Source organism: Mus musculus, chromosome 5 (genome assembly GCF_000001635.26).
Source record: "Mus musculus strain C57BL/6J chromosome 5, GRCm38.p6 C57BL/6J".
NCBI classification, from domain to species: domain Eukaryota; kingdom Metazoa; phylum Chordata; class Mammalia; order Rodentia; family Muridae; genus Mus; species Mus musculus.
In genome coordinates this window covers 116,161,589-116,182,196 of record NC_000071.6, presented here as the reverse complement: position 1 = coordinate 116,182,196, position 20,608 = coordinate 116,161,589, and the positions used below count along the sequence as shown (strand labels likewise).

The following is a 20,608-nucleotide window of genomic DNA, read 5'->3' as shown; positions in this document are numbered from 1 at the left end:
GTGTTAGGCTATAAACTCTGCATACTCTCCCTATATACTCCTAGCCCTGTCGTGAGCTTGGTTATACCCACCCCCGACCCTCACAAGACTCTTAAGTCTCAGGAAGGGAAAGGGTGGGTCAGCCTCCTTCCTTGTGACATCTGCAGCCCCTACAGAGAAGATATTCAGTAGCCACTGCTAGAAGTCAGTGAACCAGGAGCCCATGAGTGATCCTGTAAGGAAAACACTTAGGTGGGGCTCCTGGGTAATCAGAGCTTCAAGGGAACGGGAGGGTGAGAAACCAGGGGTGCTCAAACCAGGGGTGTATGGCCCAGAGAAGCAGGCAGTGACTCCCAAGCCTGGGACACAAGACCCCAGAGAAGCAGGCAGGACTCCCAATCTTCAGCTGCTACTGATACTCAGTGGAGATGTGGCCCAGAGTGGCCAGCGTTTTTAAGGTCTTAAGGAACAAACATTTACAAGGAATGTCTAAAATGTAAAACATGGGTAGTTGATTAAGTTGCATGCACACACACACACACACACACACACACCCATATGAGGTGGGGTCTGATTAAAACACCTGCAAGCCAAATTCAGTTATAAGAGAAAATGCCTATGATGCAGGAATATTTGAAAGAAAGCCATTTTCTGTAGCTGAGATAACCTCCTCTGTGAAGACAGGCGGGGGGAGGGGGGCGGAGTCGACAACACCCGGGAGGGAACACTGAAATGTGGTCTCAAAAATACCCTTCGCATAGAACAGAGTCAGAAAGCATGCTAGTCAGTCCTGGTTATCAACCTGACTGAATTGAATAACGCCTATGAAATGTGTAGTGTCCACCTCTACCTTTGTCTGGGAGAGGGTTTCCAGAGAGGACCAGCTAATAAGGGGAGATTTGCCCTTAGCGAGAGCCACACAGTCCCACAGGCTGGGAGCCCAGAAGTGAGCAAGTCACCACAGGTTTCTTTCTCTCCTCCTGTCCAACCTATCCTCCCTCTCCCCCCACCCCCCCACTCCCTCCCTCCCTCCCTCCCTCTCCTCAAGGAGGCATCCGGTGTCTCTGAAACAAGGAATTTACCTTCTTGTTTCTTTTCTGGTCTCCTCTGGCGGGGCAAGCCTTGTTTTCTTTTCATGTGTTGTGTTCACCTACTGCCTCTAGAATTCTCACCCAGCACACTAGCATGACTGCCAGGCACACCGTAGGTGTCCAGTCCCCAGTGTCACTCACGGCCTGACAGAGATGAGCCTCAAGGGTGCTTCGCTCCTGACTCACTCGGCTCCCCTATCTGTTCTCCCCCTCAGTACCTACGACTGTGAGAAGCTAAAGAAGTTGGAGGCCGGGATCATCATCCGCCCGTTCACGCCCATCCACAGCTGTCTCATGGCGCCCTCCCTGCCTGAGTCTCACGTGTAAGCCGGCCCCACCTCCTCCTTGATAGCCTTGCTGGGTCAGAAACGGGAAGGAAGCTAAAAGGACCCTGAGAGCTAACGCATCAGGAGCTTTGTCCCCTTGAAAGGGACAGGGAGGCTGGAGCCAGCAAAACTGGCTCATAAAAACAAAACAACATCAGAAACAGAATAGACAGAGTAGAAGATGTGGTAAGTTAGACCCCAGCAGCAAATATGCAGGGGCCCGAGTCATCCCTTCCCCCACTGAACCAGATCCTCAAAAGTCAAATAATTTACAAAGATAAAATCTGCCTTGAGCTCTCAATACAGAGTTTGTACACAAAAACAAACAAAAAACTTAGCTGAGGCTCAGGGGTCATGATCACTCCCCCCCCCCCCAAGACTGGAGGAGCTATTTCCCACAAGCCCCTGCGGCCCCATGCCTAAAGTCATGACCTCCTCCACATCCCATGATACTCAAAAGACTAAGCAACCTTCCGAAGAGCATGCTTGCTTTCCGGAAACCTTAGCATGTGGGTCCTCTATTGTCTACTCCGAGAGCCACAAGTCCTTAGGGCTTCACCGGGGGTGGGGGGTGGGTAGAAAGAACGTCTCACCTTGCACTGATGCTGTGTGGAGACTGAGAGACCCTCCTTGTGAAGGGGCTCTCCTGTGTCCCACTGGCTATTTAAAAGCAGCATCCTGGGCCACTCTGCCCAACAAATGTCAACAGCACCCTCAGCTCACAAGCCAAGACCATCATCACCATCACCGCTTTCGCTCACCACTGTCAGCAGCAGCACACACGGAACATGTCCTCATCCCTTATTAATAGTCAAGGCTAATCCCACCACATCACAACTGGCCTCTGCCCACCTTTTACGGACATTTATCTGGGTCTCCTGGTAGAACTACTCACTCATCATGAGCGTTCCAACCGGCAGCCCAAGCTGGGTGTCCTTAAAGCATCCTCTTGGGAAAAGCACAGCGTCTCTGGGAAGCGCCCACGTTCCTCCCCGCCATCTCTGGGAAGCGCCCACGTTCCTCCCCACCATTCCCACGGGTAGGCCCCTCTGGAAGCATGAGGTTCACATAGATCTGGAACCGGGAAGAGAGGCCTAGAAAAATAGGTCCCGTTCCCCAGCTGTTTGATCGGAGAAACGAGGTTAACCACGCTGAGCCTTGAGTGCTGTGAGCAGAAACTGTTTTCTTCCATGCCAGATGGGAAAGTGAACCCTGCCAGGGGTCTCTCACAACAGGAATCTTCACCCCTGGCTCCCAGCTCGGGTGTATTAGATAGGCTTTCATTATGACTGTCAACACACGGCGGGTGTTACAGGAATGCGTTTACTGTTATCCCCCGGCGTATCCAGTACATGTCTTGGGTGTTGCAGATCACAATGATCTCTCTCTCTCTCTCTCTCTCTCTCTCTCTCTCTCTCTCTCTCTCTCTCTCTCTCTCCCTCCCTCCCTCTCTCTTTCTCTCTCTCTCAACTACTTTACCGTTGTAGTACAGAAGGGACAAGGCTGGAATATATTGTTTGTGTTCTGATAAGATTTTTCTTCATTATGGAAATGAGTTACATGCCCACTCAGTGGCTGTAGTTTGCCAACCTTCCCCTTAGAAGCTGGTCGCTTCTTTTCCTTGGCTAGTGAAAGGTTCTGGCCAGGCTGAACCGCTGTGTGTTGATGGATTGCTCAACTTGGAATGACAGAACCCTCTCCCATTGCCCCCAAGTCTACAGAGTGCTGGGCGAACCCACCATAGCTGCTCCAGGAGGGGTCTGCCTTCTTGTTTGATCGGTTGCTTAGGATGACAGCATTATCTCTTACCATCTAGTGCGGGCCGGCATGGGCTTGTCCACACTGTACCTAAGAAGGATTCTAAGAAGAAGGGCCTCGATACCCAAGGCTTCCGGAGGCAAAGACTCACAGGAGGCTCAGCAGCCCTCTGCCATTCCATGGACCAAGTTGGTCAAAAGAGCAGAGCAGATACAGGGAGCGAGGGAAAGACTCAAACTCCTGAGAAGATGAGGTAGCAAAGTCAGAGCACAGAGTCTCAGACTGCGGAGCGAGGAGGAGTTGGGTATTTTATAGATTTGTTTTTACTACTTTTAAACTGTGAGCATATATGTATCTGCTGAGTGTGTGTGGGTGTGTGTATGGGGGCTATGTGTCTGTGTGTATGAGTGTATGTGGGGGTATACGTGTATGTGTGCGCAGGTATATGTGTCTGTATATGGGTGTGTATGTGTGAGTATATATGTGGGGGGGTATGGGTATCTGTGTGTGTATGTGTATAGGTATGTATGTATAAAGGTGTATGTGTGGTGGTGTATGTATGTGGGTGTCATGTGTGTGTCTATGTGTGAGGGGGATGCATGCCTGTGTGTGTACAGGTATATGTGTCTTTCTCTGTGTGTATGGAGTTGTATATATGTGTGCATGTATGTTTGGGAGTGGGTGTACATGAGTGTCTTTATGTGTATGTGTCTGTATGGGTGTGTATATATGGGTATATCTCTGTGTGTGTGTGTGTGTGTGTGTGTGTGTGTGTGTGTGTGTGTGTGTCTGAGAGAGAGTGAGAGAGAGAGAGAGAGAGATGCCCTCAGAGCTCAGAGGAGGGAAGCAGACCCTAAAGCTGGAATTACAGGGAGTGATAATCCTCGTGTGGTTGCTGGGAACTAAACTGGGTTTTCTGGAAGAGCAGCCAGTGCTCTTGGCTGCTGAGCCATCCATCTCTCCAGAAACTGCAGCATCTTTCCAGTGATTTGTTCTCATCACTTTTCTTTGCTGGGACAGAATGCTTGACAGGAAGCAAGGTAAGGGGCCAGACCAGTAAAGGCACCCACTGCTGTGTCTGGTGACCTGAGTTTGAACCCACAAGGTGGGAGGAGAAAACAGATTCTTTTTTTTTTTTTTTTAAGATTTATTTATTATATGTAAGTACACTGTAGCTGTCTTCAGACACTCCAGAAGAGGGCATCAGATCTCATTACAGATGATTGTGAGCCACCATGTGGTTGCTGGGATTTGAACTCTGGACCTTCGGAAGAGCAGTCGGGTGCTCTTACCCACTGAGCCATCTCACCAGCCCGAGAAAACAGATTCTTGCAGTCTGTCCTCTGATCCCCCCACACACAAGTGAAGCAGGACACACCCCCTACCTCCCCACCAAAGCACAATCGTAAACAATTATAAAACGACGAGGGGCAAAAATGCAATGTGAGAGAAGAAGAAATTATTCTGGCTCAAGTTTGAGGGGATAGAGCCCAGCGTAGAGAGGAAGGCACTGCAGTGGGTGCATCAGGCAGTCTGCTGATACTTGAGCCAATCACCAAGCCGATCACAGCTCACAGGGCCTGCTCCCGGAGCCCTAAGCCTGACAAGTAGCGATCACGAAGCAGAGGGTTCACAATCTCCCCAGAGGGTACCACTCTATCTGGGGACCAGCGCAAAGGCTGAGCCTTGGGAACATTTCAGATCCTACCCATAACATTAGTCTCTGCTTGTCATTCCTTAAGCCCTCAGCCACCACATAAGCCAGTGTAGATCAGAGCCTGGCTAGTCCCTCAACCCCAGTGCGATTGATCCCAAAGCTGGCTGACAATCCCGAGTTAGCCTGGTAGGGATCGATTCCATCACCTGCGGCGGTGGGGAAAGATTTGGCCTTTACGTTTCAAAATGGGAGGGGCCATCTAAGGCACTGAGACACAGCTTCCTACCATCCCTCTGAAATGACAAGGCTGTCCCGAACAGCCTTTTCTAAACACCCGCTCAGCAGAAGCATGGCCACACCCCATGTCCTGATCTGCCATTGGACACGGGCTGGGACAGCATTGGACACTCAGACTGGATGCTCACATACACCAGAGTTGTACAGGTGTGTGACACTCACCTAGGTTCTGAGCCTGGGCACTGCAGACATGAGCCTTGTACAAGCCCGTGGGGAGAGTTTTCTGACTGTGCCTTGTGTTCAAGCAGATAGTGCTTTCTCTTTAAATCTGAGGTTTTTGTTCTGTGACCTGGAAAGAAAAGACAGGTTGCCGCCAGGCTTGCTTCCGGGTTTTATTTTGGTTGGTTGGTTGGTTTGTTTGTTTGTTTGTTTGTTTCCCCAGACTACTCACTGCAGGTTAGGGGGAGTGAGGGTCAGGTTTGAGGCTTCTCACGGGCAAGCGAGCAAATGGTCTGGACCCAGAAGATGAAGGCTCTTTTCCTGATGAGAAAGGAAGGCTCCACCCCCACAGGGCCGGAGACCAGCAGCAACGGGTTATTCCACAGTGGGGATTCAGGAGGCTGGACTCAGATTCCAACTCTAATGTTTGCTGACAATTAGATGAGTTTCCTGGTCCTTTGTGCCTCAGTTTATTTATCTGCAAAATAGGGACACACTGGTGGTAGCCTCCTCCAGATTCACGAAATTGAGAGTAAACCACCGGTAATGAATGAGTAACACTACTTGGGGTGCTCACAGCTACTATCGGGGCTGAAGCTGGGTTGTCACCACACATCAGTGGCCCTGCAAGTGAGAAGCTCACCCCAAGCTATCAGTCAGAGAACAAATGTCAGATCCAAAGCAACGGATTCCCACCATCTTGTGTGTGATAAGCAGAAGGATGCTGAGCCCACCTGTATCCATGCCATGTGCTGGCCAAGACTGACTTGCAGGTCCCTGAGAGCAGCCATGATAAACAGGCACCTGGGGTGTAGAGACTCGGAGGAGACATTTAGGGATATCCTCGGACAGTGCCTAACCCAGACCTAGAGAGATCAAGGTTTACTTCCCAGTGACCTTAAAGAAGTGGGGTTTCCTGTCTCACAGTTCTGGGGAAGGTTGCTGCCAGGGTCACTGCCTTCTTGGCTGCACACAGCAGTCCTCTGTTTCCTCACAGCGACCTTCTCTGTGTTGTAGCTATGGAGAGCCTTTATGTGTCTCTTTCAGCTAAGGCTGGATTAGAGCCCTCCAAAATGGCTTCCTTTTAGACAGAGTGCCTCTTCAAAGGCCATATTTCCAAACACATTAGAGGAACCGAGGGTTACAGTTTTAACATAAGAATCCCGAGGTCCACAATTAAGCCCACACTAGGTGGTTTAGGGATGTAGGGAGTTTGGAGATGTTAAGCAAGGGCAGAGAGGATCCACTTTGGCTTGTTCTGGACATTTTCATAAATCACTAGGATGGAGGTGTTGAAAGTCAGAGGGATCTTAGATGTAAGGAAGAAGGGAAGGGGAAGGGAGGGAGGGAGGGAGGGAGGGAGGGAGGGAGGGAGGGAATGAGTCTGATGTTCACCGACCCAATGTCTCCAGTACCACCACACAACCAGGCAGACTCCATCCCTTTCTACACACATCTCATAGCCAAGACCTGCAGGGGTCCCTGTCCCAGCCTCTTACAACTTGTTAGTGCTACAATTAGGAAGTATCTTGGTGCTTAAGGCCCAGCAATAGGCGTACGACACGTTGACTTCATTGCCTAAATGCTGGACAGAGAGCTACTGACCTGTGTTGTCCCCTGCAGTGGGAACCCAAGGCAAAGGAGGGGTGAGTTGTACTTAGTAAATCGCTTGAAGAAGAATCTTGTTCTTTATTCAGATGGATGTGTGCAGAAGACACACACACACACACACACACACACACACAGTAGGAAGGAAGAGAAGAAAGTGGGGGGGAGGGGGCTCCTAGTTGTCCTTGGATGTGACAGTTACGCCCTAGCAGGAGAGGCTGAGGGTGGGGAGAGGTGGGACAGCTCTGTTCCACTTTAGATGACTAGAAAGCTGGCTCTCAGGGGACACCCTGGGACAGCCCCCCACAGGGTGTGAGGTGAAATCTTCCTGGAAACTGAGAAGTCTTCTCTTCCTGTGCCTGGGAACCCCTGGGGAGCAGTGGCCTGGACAGGAAGCTGGCTCAGGAGGGCCAGGAGAGCCATCCCAAAGCCTCCTTAAGCGAAGGCTCTTTTCCATTAGGGAAGGATGAGCACTCTTGAGGGTGGAGGCAGCTTCCAGGACTACACCCCTGTTTCAAGAAAACCACAGGCTGGTCATGTTAACCCTGTCCTGCCCTCGCTAACAGAGTGACCACCACTCCACTGGCTCCCTTGGTACCTAAGTCAGCCCCCCAGGCCAGGTCACTCTGGGATTCAAACCATCGCCTGTGTTAGCTGTGTGACCTCAGGTAACTCGCTGCACCTCTCGGAGCCTCAGGTCTCCTGCCAGATACAGCACCCTATCATGTCATTGAGCATCCGATCAAACATTCAAACACCATCTCTGCTCACAACTGAGTTGTGTGACCTGGAGCAACACTGGCTCTGCCTCTCTGGGCCTCAGTTTCCCCCTTGTCTAAAATAGGTAATAATTCACATGCCACCGTGTTGTTGGGAACCTTAAATAATGTGGAGAAAGCACACCAGCTAAAGTGTAGTGCACTGCAGACAGTTAGTATGGGGTCCCCAGAGGATCAAAAATGTCAATCAGACACACTGTTCGGCAGTCCCTTTTCTTTCATTTTCTTTCTTTTTTTTTTTTATTAGATATTTTCTTTATTTACATTTCAAATGCTATCCTGAAATTTCCCTATACCCTCCCCCCGCCCTGCTCTCCTACCCACCCACTCCCACTTCTTGGCCCTGGCATTCCCCTGTACTGGGGCATATAAAGTTTGCAAAACCAAGAGGCCTCTCTTCCCAATGATGGCCAACTAGGCCATCTTCTGCTACATATGCAGCTAGAGACATGAGCTCTGGAGGTAATGGTTAGTTCATATTGTTGTTCCACCTATAGGATTGCAGACCCCTTCAGCTCCTTGGGTAATATCTCTAGCTCCTCTATTGGGGGCCCTGTGTTCCATCCTATAGATGACTGTGAGCATCCACTTCTGTATTTGCCAGGCACTGGCATAGCCTCACTCGAGACAGCTATATCATGGCCCTTTCAGCAAAATCTTGCTGGCATATGCAATAGTGTCTGGGTTTGGTGGCTGATTATGGGATGGGTCCCCAGGTAGGGTAGTCTCTGGATGGTCTACCCTTTTGTCTTAGCTCCAAACTTTGTCTCTGTAACTCTTCCCATGAGTATTTTGTTCCCTATTTTAAGGAGGAATGAAGTATCCACACTTTGGTCTTCGTTCTTCTTGATTTTCTTGTGTTTTGCAAATTGTATCTTGGGTATTCTAAGTTTCTGGGCTAATATCCACTTATCAGTGAGTGCATATCATGTGTGTTCTTTTGTGATTGGGTTACCTCACTCAGGATGATGCCCTCCAGATGCATCCATTTGCCCAAGAATTTCATAAATCCATTGTATTTAATTGCTGAGTAGTACTCCATTGTGTAAATGTACCACATTTTCTGTATCCATTCCTCTGTTGAGGGACATCTGGGTTCTTTCCAGCTTCTGGCTATTATAAATAAGGCTGCTATGAACATAGTGGAACATGTGTCCTTATTACCAGTTGGAACATCTTCTGGGTATATGCCTAGGAGAGGTATTGCTGGATCTTCTGGTAGTACTATGTCCAATTTTCTGAGGAACCGCCAGACTGATTTCCAGAGTGGTTGTACAAGCTTGCAATCCCACCAGCAATGGAGGAAGGAGTGTTCCTCTTTCTCCACATCCTCACCAACATCTGCTGTCACCTGAATTTTTTATCTTAGCCATTCTAACTGGAGTGAGGTGGAATCTCAAGGTTGTTTTGATTTGCATTTCCCTGATGGATGTTGAACATTTTTTTCAGGTGCTTCTCAGCCCTTCGGTATTCCTCACTTGAGAATTCTTTGTCTAGCTCTGTACCCCATTTTTAATGGGGTTATTTGAATTTTCAAATGACATGCCTGGTGTGGTTTTCTTCAATGGCCAGCTATGCTCAGTCCTGCTAATACTGTCTCCAGGCTTTCTTATTTACTGCATCTTTTTAAATCAGATAAACTATCAGACATCAGTGTGATACTAAGCACCTTCAATAGTCATTTTATTTGCCTGAGTCAAGACCTCTAGCTAGGAGAGACTCCAGTACCACTACACTCAAATTCAGAGGAACTGGGACAGGATGTCAGGATTCTGTCTTGCTAGCTCGGCGACACGGTCGTGTGGTCTCCCTAAGCAACACACACACATACACACATACAACCTCCCGTGTCCTCATCTGCACAGTGGGACCAACGGGCATGTCATACACAATGGGTACAAACCAGTTACCCGTGTGCCAGCGCGCCCACTGAGGTCTCTGTGAACGGTGTTCTAAAAAGATGCCCCTGTGCCCCCTCCCTGTGTCTCTGCAGGGATCCGCTCTTCCGCCAGCTGTGTGCTCTCCACTGGCTCCTAGAGGCCCTGACCATCGACCACACCCACCACACCATGAGGCCCTTGATTGCCTGTTGGAACCCCAAGTAAGTCCAGTAGCCCTGCACCCAACTGCAACCTGGTACTCTTGCCTGGGCGGCCAGGGGCGGCAGGGAGCTTACCCTTCCCACCCTCCCCTTGCTCTGTTGGACGGGTGGTCTGCCTTAGGAGTTGATGCACTCTGCGGATGGGCTCAGGTGAGTCTCTCCCCAGAGCCCCACTGTACACGCCTCTTTACCAGCATCTCTGCCTGGTGCCATATCGCATGCAACACACTGGCAGCTTAAAATGGAGCACAGTGGGAACACTTACACCACAGAAATGGGCAAGTTATACCAGCAGGACCCACAAACAAATTTCTCTCTGGGACTCCTCGTTCTCTTACTGTGTCTCCTCAGCGTTGTCCCTGGTTGCTCCTTCACCCCAGCCACCTCTCACAACCTCTCTCTAATCAAGTTCTAATCCAGGGCTGGGGAGATAGCTTGTTGGTTAAGAACACAGCTGCTCGTGCTGAGAGCCAGGGTTTGGTTTATAGTATCTAGGAGACGGCTCATAACAGTCTGTGCCCCTGAGTCAAAGGGATCTGCTGCCCCCTTCTGGCATCCTCTTGTACTGTCTACACATGGTGCATACACACACATACACACACACACACACACACACACACACACACACACACACACAGGCAACACATTCAAAATTTTGAATCCATCAAATAAGGAAAGCGTCCGCTAAGCCAGAGCCTTCATGTTCTGGAAACACCCCCACAGATAGACCAAATGGGTATAATAGTATTGATCTCCTAGGAATCTCTCAGTCCCCTCAATTTGACTATTGATATTCATCAACCCAAACTTATCTCAAACATAATCACAAACATAAACCTACCCACAAATCAAGTAACTCCAATGGGCTTTCTGTCTGAAACAAGTTTTGGTGTCTGGGAAACACTCTCCCCTCCCACGGCTTCCTCCCATACTGACCATGTCATCCCAGTTCTTTCAAAATGTCTTTGTATGTTCCCAGAGTTTGTATAGACACTGTGACCTTAATAACAACTTCCCAGTGATGGGGAGATAGAAGGTCCTCTGTGTAAAGTCCTTTCTGTACAAGCAGAGGCCCAAGTTCAGATCCCCACACTTGAATGAAAATCCAGGCATGGTGGTTCGTGCTTGTAAGGCCAGCACTGAGGAGTAGAGATAGGTAGATTCCAGGGACTTGCTGGCCATCTGGTCAAACCAAACAATGAACTCCAAGCTCAGGATAATAGTAATTGAGGAAGACGTCTACTGTTAGCCTCTGGCCTCTGCCCGCACCAACACAGATGCCTGTACCCCACATATGCCTACGCATGCACAAACACATAGGCATACATCACACACACACCAAATATCAGTTCATTAATTTAGAAATTAATACATTCCACGTATCATCTATCTTCCTTGCAAATAAAACTGCCTAAGCTATAAGTTAATGCTGTCTTCTCTTGCAAAAACTTCCCCAAACCCCACATGTAAATATATAAGGTGTGAAGGCTTTTCTCTACAGCCTTGGAAATCCCTGCCTTTAGTGTAAACTCCTTAGTAAGGGTGTAAGGTGGGCTGTCCCACATCTTTGTGGCACCTCCCCCTTGTGACTATGCACAAACACACACAGCACAGCAGCAGTAGCAGCAACTCCTGGCCATCTTTTCCACAACACTACATGCTTAACACAGAAAAGGATTCCCAACACGGAGTTCTCCCAAGTAGATGGAGGGGCCCATCCGTCTCTACGGACAGATGCTGACACTGCTCCCAAATCCTTGGCATTAAAACCCATGCTTCATAGAATGCCCTGGCTGCGTCTCGTTCATGGCCAAGTGCAAAGATTTCTTGGGGGGCTGGGTTCTGAGAGGCACGGCTTACTAGGTCAAAGCAACATGTAGGGTTTTGTTTTGGTTTTTTTTCCAACACTTGATTGCTTGTACTGTCTAAAGACGCAAGCCCCCGAGCCCACAGATGCCCAACAGCACTGTATCCCTCAGCACATGGCCCGCCCCAGTGATTTCCTTTGATGCATGGACACCCCTTCTTCCACACAGAAGGAAGCTGATCATGCAGGACCCAGATTGGGATGAAAACAACGATCGGCCTACACTCCTGTGATCGCTCTCAGAAATGTGCTCAGGACAGGGCCCCAAGTTGTTAGCATTGATAAAAAGATGTAAGGTCACACTAAGAGGAGCCAGCATTTTACCAGGATACATCAGGGCAGAATCCACCAAGGATCTAAACATGTCTGGCTCCCTAGACAGAACCAGGACGAGGCCCCGGGCACCAGAGGGGGGAGACGATATCCACAAGGAGTCGGGAGATTTGCCCGGCTTTGTTAATTCTGATGGAACCTTTTTCCATGTGGGGAGCTTTAAGCTTGGCATTGGGTTATAGTAAAGGGTTAAGTTAGTTACCTGTCCCCAGAGCTCAGAGACCCATGATTTGTAACAGTGCCAATCTCTATAGGAAGTATATGTGAAAACCCCACCATAGCCAATTTCAAGATCGTGAATGTGGTGTAGAATGGTTGAACGTGAAGTTGAGACGCTGTAATGGCTATTCTTAGTTGTCAATTTGACTACTTCTGGAGTTAACTAAAACTCAAAACTGGAGGGTTGCATCTCCAAGGGATCTTTGCTTAACTTGAAGTAGGAAGATCTACTTCTAACCCAGATCTATAAAGTAGGAAGACAACTTTAATCCAGATCTTTCGATCTGGGATAACATACCTCTCTGCCTTGCCTTCCGCTGGCAGCCTATACAAGGACACAAAAGAGGGAAGCTTTTGCTCATGGCCTGCTTGCCCTCGCTCTCACTGGCAAGACCATTCCTTCACTGGCATTATAGCCTACTTCTTCAGAGTTGTGGTGTACACTGAAGACCAGCTGAGACATCCAGCCTCACGGACTGAACAAGTACTTGATTCTTGAACTAGAATCTTGGAAATGCCGCTATGAGATTCTGCTGTAAGGCATTTTCTCATTAGTGATTGATGTGGAAGGGCCCAGCCCATCGTGGGTGGGGCCATCCCTAGGCTGGTGGTCCTGGGTTCTACAAGAAAGCAGGCTGAGCAAGCCATGAGGAGCAAGCCAGTAAGCAGCACCCCTCCATGGCCTCTGCATCAGCTCCTGCCTCCAGGTCCCTGCCCTGCGTGAGTTCCTGTCCTGACTTCCTTTGATCATGAACAGTGATGTGGAAGTGTGAGCTGAATAAACCCTGTGGTCCCCCACTTGATGTTTGGTCATGGTGTTTCACCACAGCAAAAGAATCTAGAAACACAGTGAACGTTCTTTCTGTGACAGACATTGAAAATAAAAATTTCCAATTAAAGCAGAGTTGGAGCTATGCTCACCAGCATCTCAGGCACCTCAGGTTATAAAGAATCAACGTTGGAGGAGAACTCTCCCACCAACAGAAGAGATCCACGGTGACCAGACAGACACACAGACACACACACACACAGACAGGGGACAACTGCTTCACCAGCCCTCCCCAGTGATGGCAGGCCTCTCAGAACAGAGGGAGAAGGCAGCCACTGGTTTACAGTGCAGGATGAACATGTCGTGCACACACACAATTAGGCCCTTGAGAGCGGGGTGGTTGCGTGAGCCTGGTTACCTCAGGCTGTCCCAGAAAGACAGCATGGGCCTTGTCACAGAACCAGCTGGGCAGGAGACTGGCTTTTATAAGCTAACAGTCACGTCTACGCAGCTTGCTTTGTACTTTGTGGAACACCCCTATGAGCGCAAGGCTTCTCAAGCTATGGCTGTGCTGTGAAGTAACTGAAGATCTTGCTGCGGTGAAGCTGCCGACTTGGTAATCTGGGCGGGGCTGAGACTCTGCATTCTATCAAGCTCCGAGCCATCCTAACTGTCCAGACACTCAGGGCTAGTGACCCTCGCGCCCCCCACCCCCACCCCCACCCCTGCTTCCAGGTAGGGCCTCCTCCTGAAGGTTCTGAAGCTAAACAGCTCCACCAGGTGGGGACACTTCCAGAACATGATCTTGAAGGCTCCAATTCAACCTTAAGTATACAGCAAGTTTTCTCTTATAGTTTTAGAGGCTGCTGGAGAGATGGCTCAGGGGTGAAGAGCACTGGCTACTCATGAGTTCAATTCCCAGCAACCACACGGTGGCTCAAAACCATCTGTAATGGGATCTGGCGCCCTCTACTGGTGTGTCAGCAACGGTGTCCTCACATACATTAAATTAATAAATAAAGCCATTCTGCATGTGCAATTTTGCAGCTAAATGCATGATGCTGTTTGACTTATAACAGAAGGAGCAGCCTTCCACATCCAGACCCCTCCCTGCCTTGGAAGTTATCAATAACAAAACAGACTCAACTCAACAATACTTCCAAGACTTAAGTTTCTTCATCATTATGAAAGACACGGCAGTATTCTGAACAGCACACATAAGCAGCAGTTTTCTAATATAACTATTTTTATATTTAAATGGGGTGCTCTCCTCGAGTGGGCCTGCTCCCAACCACCGCTGGGAAAATCACAGCAAAAGAAGTGGGCTCCGCCACTGCCCTCTGGAGGTCCCGACCCAGGGAAGGGCCTGGAGGATGCAATCCATAGCAAACAGGCAAAGGCCCAGGTAATGTGCAAGGCAGAAAGGTGACCCAGAAGCCAAGAGCACTTGTTGCTCTTTCAGAGGACTGAAGTTTGGTTCCCAGCACCCACCTACAACACACTCTCTCTCTCTCTCTCTCTCTCTCTCTCTCTCTCTCTCTCTCTCTCTCTCTCTCTCCCTCTCTCTCTCTCTCTCTCTCTCTCCTAACCTCTGTGTGAGGCACATGCGGGTAAAAACACTCATAAAATCACAAGAAACAACCGGTGCTCTGGCGGTGATGGGGTATGGGCTTGCTTTTCAGTTTGGTCATCAAGGAAAACTCTGAGTATGGGCCTCCCGGACAAATATCTGACTTACACCACACACACACACACTCTCTCTCTCTCTCTCTCTCTCTCTCTCTCTGCTCTCTCCAGCCAAAACAACAGCATCAGTCCCCACTCTGGTGCTCAAGCCATCTCAGAAAAGAATATAGCACGATCATCCGGTCACCTTATGTCTGAAGAAGCAGGAGAGAGCTACCCAGCCTGGAAGATCCCAAGAGTTTGGATCACTGGACCCTCCCCAGTGTGTGCAATCAGCACCTCTTCCCTTCTGCCACTGAGCCCCGCGAGCGCGCACATGCGCATCCTAAACTAGTCCAGGAGATTTTCATCTTGACAAGAGGGCGCTTCACCCAGTATTAGAGCTGGGAAACTGAGAGAAAAGCGTTGGAGAAAATTGCTCTGATTGCCCCGACAGATAGACACCGTCAAGTGACCTCCAAGAGCAAAATGTGCTCGGAGAACGCAGCTCAAAGAGCTGAGCCTCTGCCAGCTACTCTCTTCCCTCGATTTCTGGGAAACAGGCGCTCCCAGGGAAAAAAAAAAAGTCAGGAGGGGGAAAATTATGGCCTGAAAAATCACAGCTCTTTCCCCTTGAGAGCTGCCCGCCCCACCTCGCCTTCCACTACTGTCAGCTCCCTCCTGCCTGCCTGTTATCCTCGCTAATGGCTGAACCAGATTCACCCATTTGAGAGTCTTTTTCTCTTCACATCCACAGCAATCTCTTGGCCCAGCTAATATCTCCAAGGCTGGGAGAAGCTATAAGCAACCCTGCCCAAAGCCACCCCACATAGAAAGCAGTGGGTCAGGCAGACTCCAGCCGAACAAACAGGTCCTGACACGCGAGGACAGTCGCCTGAGGTCTCCGGACAGTGAGCCAGTCAGATGTGCTAAGCGAACAACTGTCACAAGGGCTTCCTCTTCCCCACCACTGAAACTGGCTTCTGGCTCTGCTGTTTCCAACACCAGGCCCTTGCTCATTACAGCCACGTGGGGAGCCAGGCTGATGGAGGTCCTGCCTAATCCAGGTCCCTACTATCAGCCAAGCAGAACATGGAATCCGGCAAAGCATCTGCCCAAAGAGGTCACTCTATGAGTGTGTATATGTATATGTATGTGTATGTGTATGTGTATGTGTATGTGTATGTGTATGTGTATGTGTATGTGTGTATGTGTGTATGTGTGTATGTGTATATGTGTATATATATTAGTATATAATATATACACATATATTTATATATATTAGTATTATAGATTATATATTACTAATATATATTACATATATTAATTAAACAAAGCAAGTCATAGAGAGGCACAGGCCAGGGGACTTCGGGGACACAGGCCAGGAAAGTGGGTTCCACTTGATGAACAGCGATAGTGGAGAAGGCTGGCTGCCCGAATTTTATCCTCATCAGCAAGTTGAGCAGTGGACTCCTCCGCTCCAGCTGCGTTTGATCTCCTCCTCCCCGCCTATTGATCTTCCTTTTGGGTTTATTTGCTACTGAGAAGGAAACATCAGAGAGCCCGATCCTGTCTAACCTGGCCTCTCCTTTATCAATGGCTTTTCGGAGGCGGCACTGGGGGCTGCGGAAGGTCTTCAGGGATCTGGCAGCATCTTTAGTTCATTTAGCCTGCCGCTTGAAGTCGCAATAGACTTCAGGTCGCCTTGGAAGTCTGCATTAGTGGAAGGCTTCTGTCTCCCTGACTGGACCTGAATATTTAAGACTTTGAAAGCTTGGCTGGGCCCAGATTTAATTTTGAAAGGGAAAGGGGGTTGCTTTTGAACTTCAAGAAGGAGCTGGCAGCTCAGCGGGGCTGCCTTAGCAAAGAAGAAAGCCAAAAGCCCTGTGGTCCTGAAAGACACCACGGAACACCAAGGCCTCCTATTGGTTAGCCTGCAGCCAGGCTTCAGAAGGGCGGCTGCTTAGACACTGTGCAGAAGGGTGGAGAGGGGCTCCCTCCTCCAGTTGGATTTTAAACATTGCCTAATTTGATTACTCAAGGGAAAAGCAAGCAGAATCGACTCAAATGAGCTTCTCTCTTAATTATTCAGAACTCTCTATTGTGTAATCAAATATAAAGTCTTACAAAAGGCTTGGCGGCACATCCCACTTCTCACCCCAGGCCGGCCCCCATTCTGGAGTCTGTGTCTTATGTCATGGTTGTGAACTTCTAGACATCCAACCGGTCCTGCCTCAGGGGCAAAAGAGTCCCTCTCCTTATTGGTGACAGCCAGCGCTACTCACAAGAAGCCAGCTTTAAGTTAAGTTCATCCAACCATTCTTGTCCCCTGTGTCCGAATACTTTGATCCACAGCCATCATGCGGGCAGACTCTGACAAGCCTGGGCACTGTGGGTGCCATCCCCCAACCCCTGCCATCAAAGTCACTCTGATCACCTCATCTCCTCAAATCCCTGCTCTGTTCAGGCTGAGAGCCAGCCAAGTACATCACAGGTCTCACGCACCCGAAACTATCCTGCAGAGAAAATGAGGTTTAAAAAAAATGGATGTACGGATAATGAAATTTATGAACAAATAGGAATATAGATGGGTGGGGGTATGAAGGGTAAGTGTGGGAGAGCGGAAGAATGGATGGGGTGTGGTTGGGTGGAGTGGATGGATAATGGATGGATAGGTGGATGGATGGATGGATGGATGGATGGATGGATGGATGGATGGGTGGGTGGGTGGGTGGGTGGAAAGATAGGTAGACAAACAGTAAATGGATGGATGGATAGATAAGATAGATAATGAAAGAATAGAGGGATGGAAATTTTGATAAGCCAATTGATTGATTGTACTGGTAGTCAGATCGCACAGTGAGATTCCCCACTTGTGAACCAATGAAGACCCAGGGTCCCATAACCATTAAATTCAAAATCTAAAGGCTCTAAAAATTCAGCTTTTTCATAACTCATTTGGCTACAAAATAAGACCCGAAACCAAAATGAACCAAACTGAAACTTGATGTGGAATACCAATTTTAGAGTCTTTTTTCCTTTCACTGAGTGTAAATATCCACATACTACATTCCAGACATGTTCATGTGTTTCATTATAAGAGTCTTTCCCGAAACCCATCGGAAGGGTTTTAGTTATACACGGCGCGTGCAGCATATCCTATTGAAAGATACCACTATGGCAAATTTGGTGACGTGTCTGTAAGGGAACAATCACAGAGCCCTTTGGGGCTTTAGTCTCTTATCCAAAACGTTCCTGCCTGGGAAGGGCATGGTGGTATAAGGCCTGAAACGTATTCGCAGGGAGAAGGAGGGCACTATAATAAAAATCATTCAAGATCACAGTGTAAGAGAGGTGCAGACCCAGGCAAGGACCCCTGCGTCTGGTCCTCTCCGTGGCTGCAGAGGGGGTGATGATGAATCACGCTTAATGCAGCAGTGATGGAGATGATTCCGTGAGCGCCCAGAAGCCTCTGACACACAGCATCTCAGATAACTTCTCACCAGTAAGCCTCACACCAGGAGATTCATCTTGCAGCTCACCACACCCTCATCCACCCTCCCCGCCCATCCCTGCACCCGCCCAGCTGTGCTGTGCTTCGCCATGCTCTGGAGTGCTCCTGACATTGCTGCCCATGAACAACGCACAAAGGCACAGTCAGAAACAAGCACACCTTTTGGTCCACCCCTGGCATAAATACATTTACACCCCGGACTCCATAATGTCCGGAACACAAATAGATACAGAATACGTGCAAATATATCCTGTCTTCCTCGGTCCTCCCCCAGGGAATGGGACTCTCTTAGCCTTCAGTTTGTTCCCCTCAAAAGACCCATCTATGGAGAACTGCACCCCCTCCCAACCTCAAAAGTAGCAGGGCGAGGAAATCATACCAGAGACCAGCTGCTAGTCAGCCCAAATCTACGTTTCTTTAGGGAAAAGGTGAGGAGGAGGGAACCTTGTAATAAACCAAGACTCTGCAAACTGAAAACTCATTAAGCTGTTTCTCACACAGGGACCCAGGTGGCAGCAAGAGCACAATAAAGAAGATTAACAAGGACAAGTCCATGGGGCAGAGGTGGGATCACTTCGTCACGGCACCCAAGGTAAGCAAAGCCCACACTCACGTGAGAGCCCAGGCCCCAGGCAAGGGGAGGAGAAGGAGTCCCACAGTCTCTGATGGGAAAGGTTTATTTATATCTGTCTGGGGGCTGTCTAGGAGGCTGTCTAAGTGACTGTCTAGCCATCTGTCTAAGTGTCTGTCTAGGTGACTCTCTAGGTGACTGTCTAGGAGACTGGGTGTCTGTCTAGGTGTATGTCTAGGAGGCTGTCTAGGTGACTGTCTAGCCATCTGTCTAGCTGTCTGTCTAGGTGACTAGGGAGATGTCTAGGTGTCTGTCTAGGTGTCTGTCTAGGTGACTGTCTAGGTAGTTGTCTAGGTATCTGTCTAGGTATCTGTCTAGGTGTCTGTCTAGGCATCTGTCTGGGTGTCTGTCTAGGTGGTTCTCCAAGTAAAGGAAATACCACATACCACTGTTGTTGGCGGTTGTACTGGCTAGTTTTGTGTCAACTTGACACAGCTGGAGATATCACAGAGAAAGGAGCTTCAGTTGAGGAAATGCCTCCAAGAGATCCAACTGTAAGGCATTTTCTCAATTAGTGATCAAGAGGGAAAGGCCCCTTGTGTGTGGTGCTATCTCTGGGCTGGTAGTCTTGGATTCTATAAGAGAGCAGGCTGAGCAAGCCAGGGGAGGCAAGCCAGTAAAGAACATTCCTCCATGGCCTCTGCATCAGCTCCTGCTCCCTGACCTGCTTGAGTTCCAGTCCTGACTTCCTTTGGTGATGAACAGCAGCATGGAAGTGTAAGCCGAATAAACCCTTTCCTCCCCAACTTGTTTCTTGGTCATGATGTTTGTGCAGGAATAGAAACCCTGACTAAGACAAATTGGTACCAGCAGAGTGGGGTATTCCTGTGACAACCTGACCATGTTTTGGGGAGGACTGTGGAAGGACTTTGGAACTTTGGGCTTGAAGATCCATTTGTTGTTAAGAGCTCTGTCAGATGTTGTGTAGGAGCTTGGAAGATAATGTTGAGAACGGTGCAGAAGATGGAGGTCTGGTTTGTGAAATTTCAGAGGGAAAAATTAAAGACTCTTTTCAGGGCCATTGCTGTTTTAATTGTGAAGATTCTGTAGTTCTGGTTAGCTGGGGCTGAAGAATCAGCTGTGATTAACAAGATACCAGAACTACTAAAGCAAAAACTTTGCATTACTGGGATTATTGATGCTGGTTAGCTGGAGCTAAGAAATTAGCGGTGATTAAGAAGAGACCAGCATCATTGAGGTGACATCTTCTGGGAAGTGTTTTCTGAAAGCACAAAGAGGCTGTGTTCCATAGATAGCCAAGGTTGTACTCCTGCTGCAGCGGGACTTGGTAATATGTAAGAGTCACCCAGGTGGTACTGGTTTTGAAGTCATGAAGGGGTCACACAGAGCAGCTGAGGCTCGGCACTGTGAGAGGCCATGGAAGGCCATTGGTGAAGGTGCAGCCTCAGTTGCAATTGAAGGCCCAGGACTGAAGGAGTCATGCAGTGTTTTGGAGATGCCAGTACCATGAGATGACCACCAAGAGCAGCAGCAGCAGTGGAGTACATGCATCTGGACCATAGAAGACGACACATGTACTACAAAGGGCATGGCTGGAGAAGTGACCCAAGCCCTTGGAGGAGTCCAGAAGATCGTGAGTTGGATCCCAGACATTGGACAGTTGGAGATTGATTTTTGCTTTGATTGACTGTGCCCTGATATTTTCCCTCTTGAAGGAAGAAACTGTTTTAGTGGAGCCCACAGTTAAGAGAGTTTTAATTGTAAAAAGACTTTGGATTTTAAAAGAGATGCATATTTTAAAGAGATTGAAATTTTAAGAATATGTAAAGACTGTGGGACTTTTAAAGTTATTTAGATCTTGGGGATGAATAAGAATGTAAGGGTTGAGGCTTAC

General features: G+C 48.8%; 1 protein-coding gene across 7 annotated transcripts in view; it reads left to right on the top strand.

Annotated features, from left to right (window-relative positions):
• Nucleotides 1-20,608, top strand: part of Ccdc60 (coiled-coil domain containing 60) — a 163,420-nt gene that overhangs the window by 106,804 nt on the left and 36,008 nt on the right. For 6 of the 7 annotated variants that reach the window (NM_001360004.1, NM_177759.3, XM_017320898.2 and 3 more), the window contains exons 4-6: nucleotides 1,286-1,393; nucleotides 9,648-9,755; nucleotides 18,624-18,714. In NM_001360004.1, the coding sequence (NP_001346933.1) occupies nucleotides 1,286-1,393; nucleotides 9,648-9,755; nucleotides 18,624-18,714 (307 nt within the window). Of the gene's footprint in view, nucleotides 1-1,285; nucleotides 1,394-9,647; nucleotides 9,756-11,791; nucleotides 12,973-18,623; nucleotides 18,715-20,608 lie in introns of those variants that run through there. The other variant, NM_001360005.1, reaches the window with a different exon arrangement.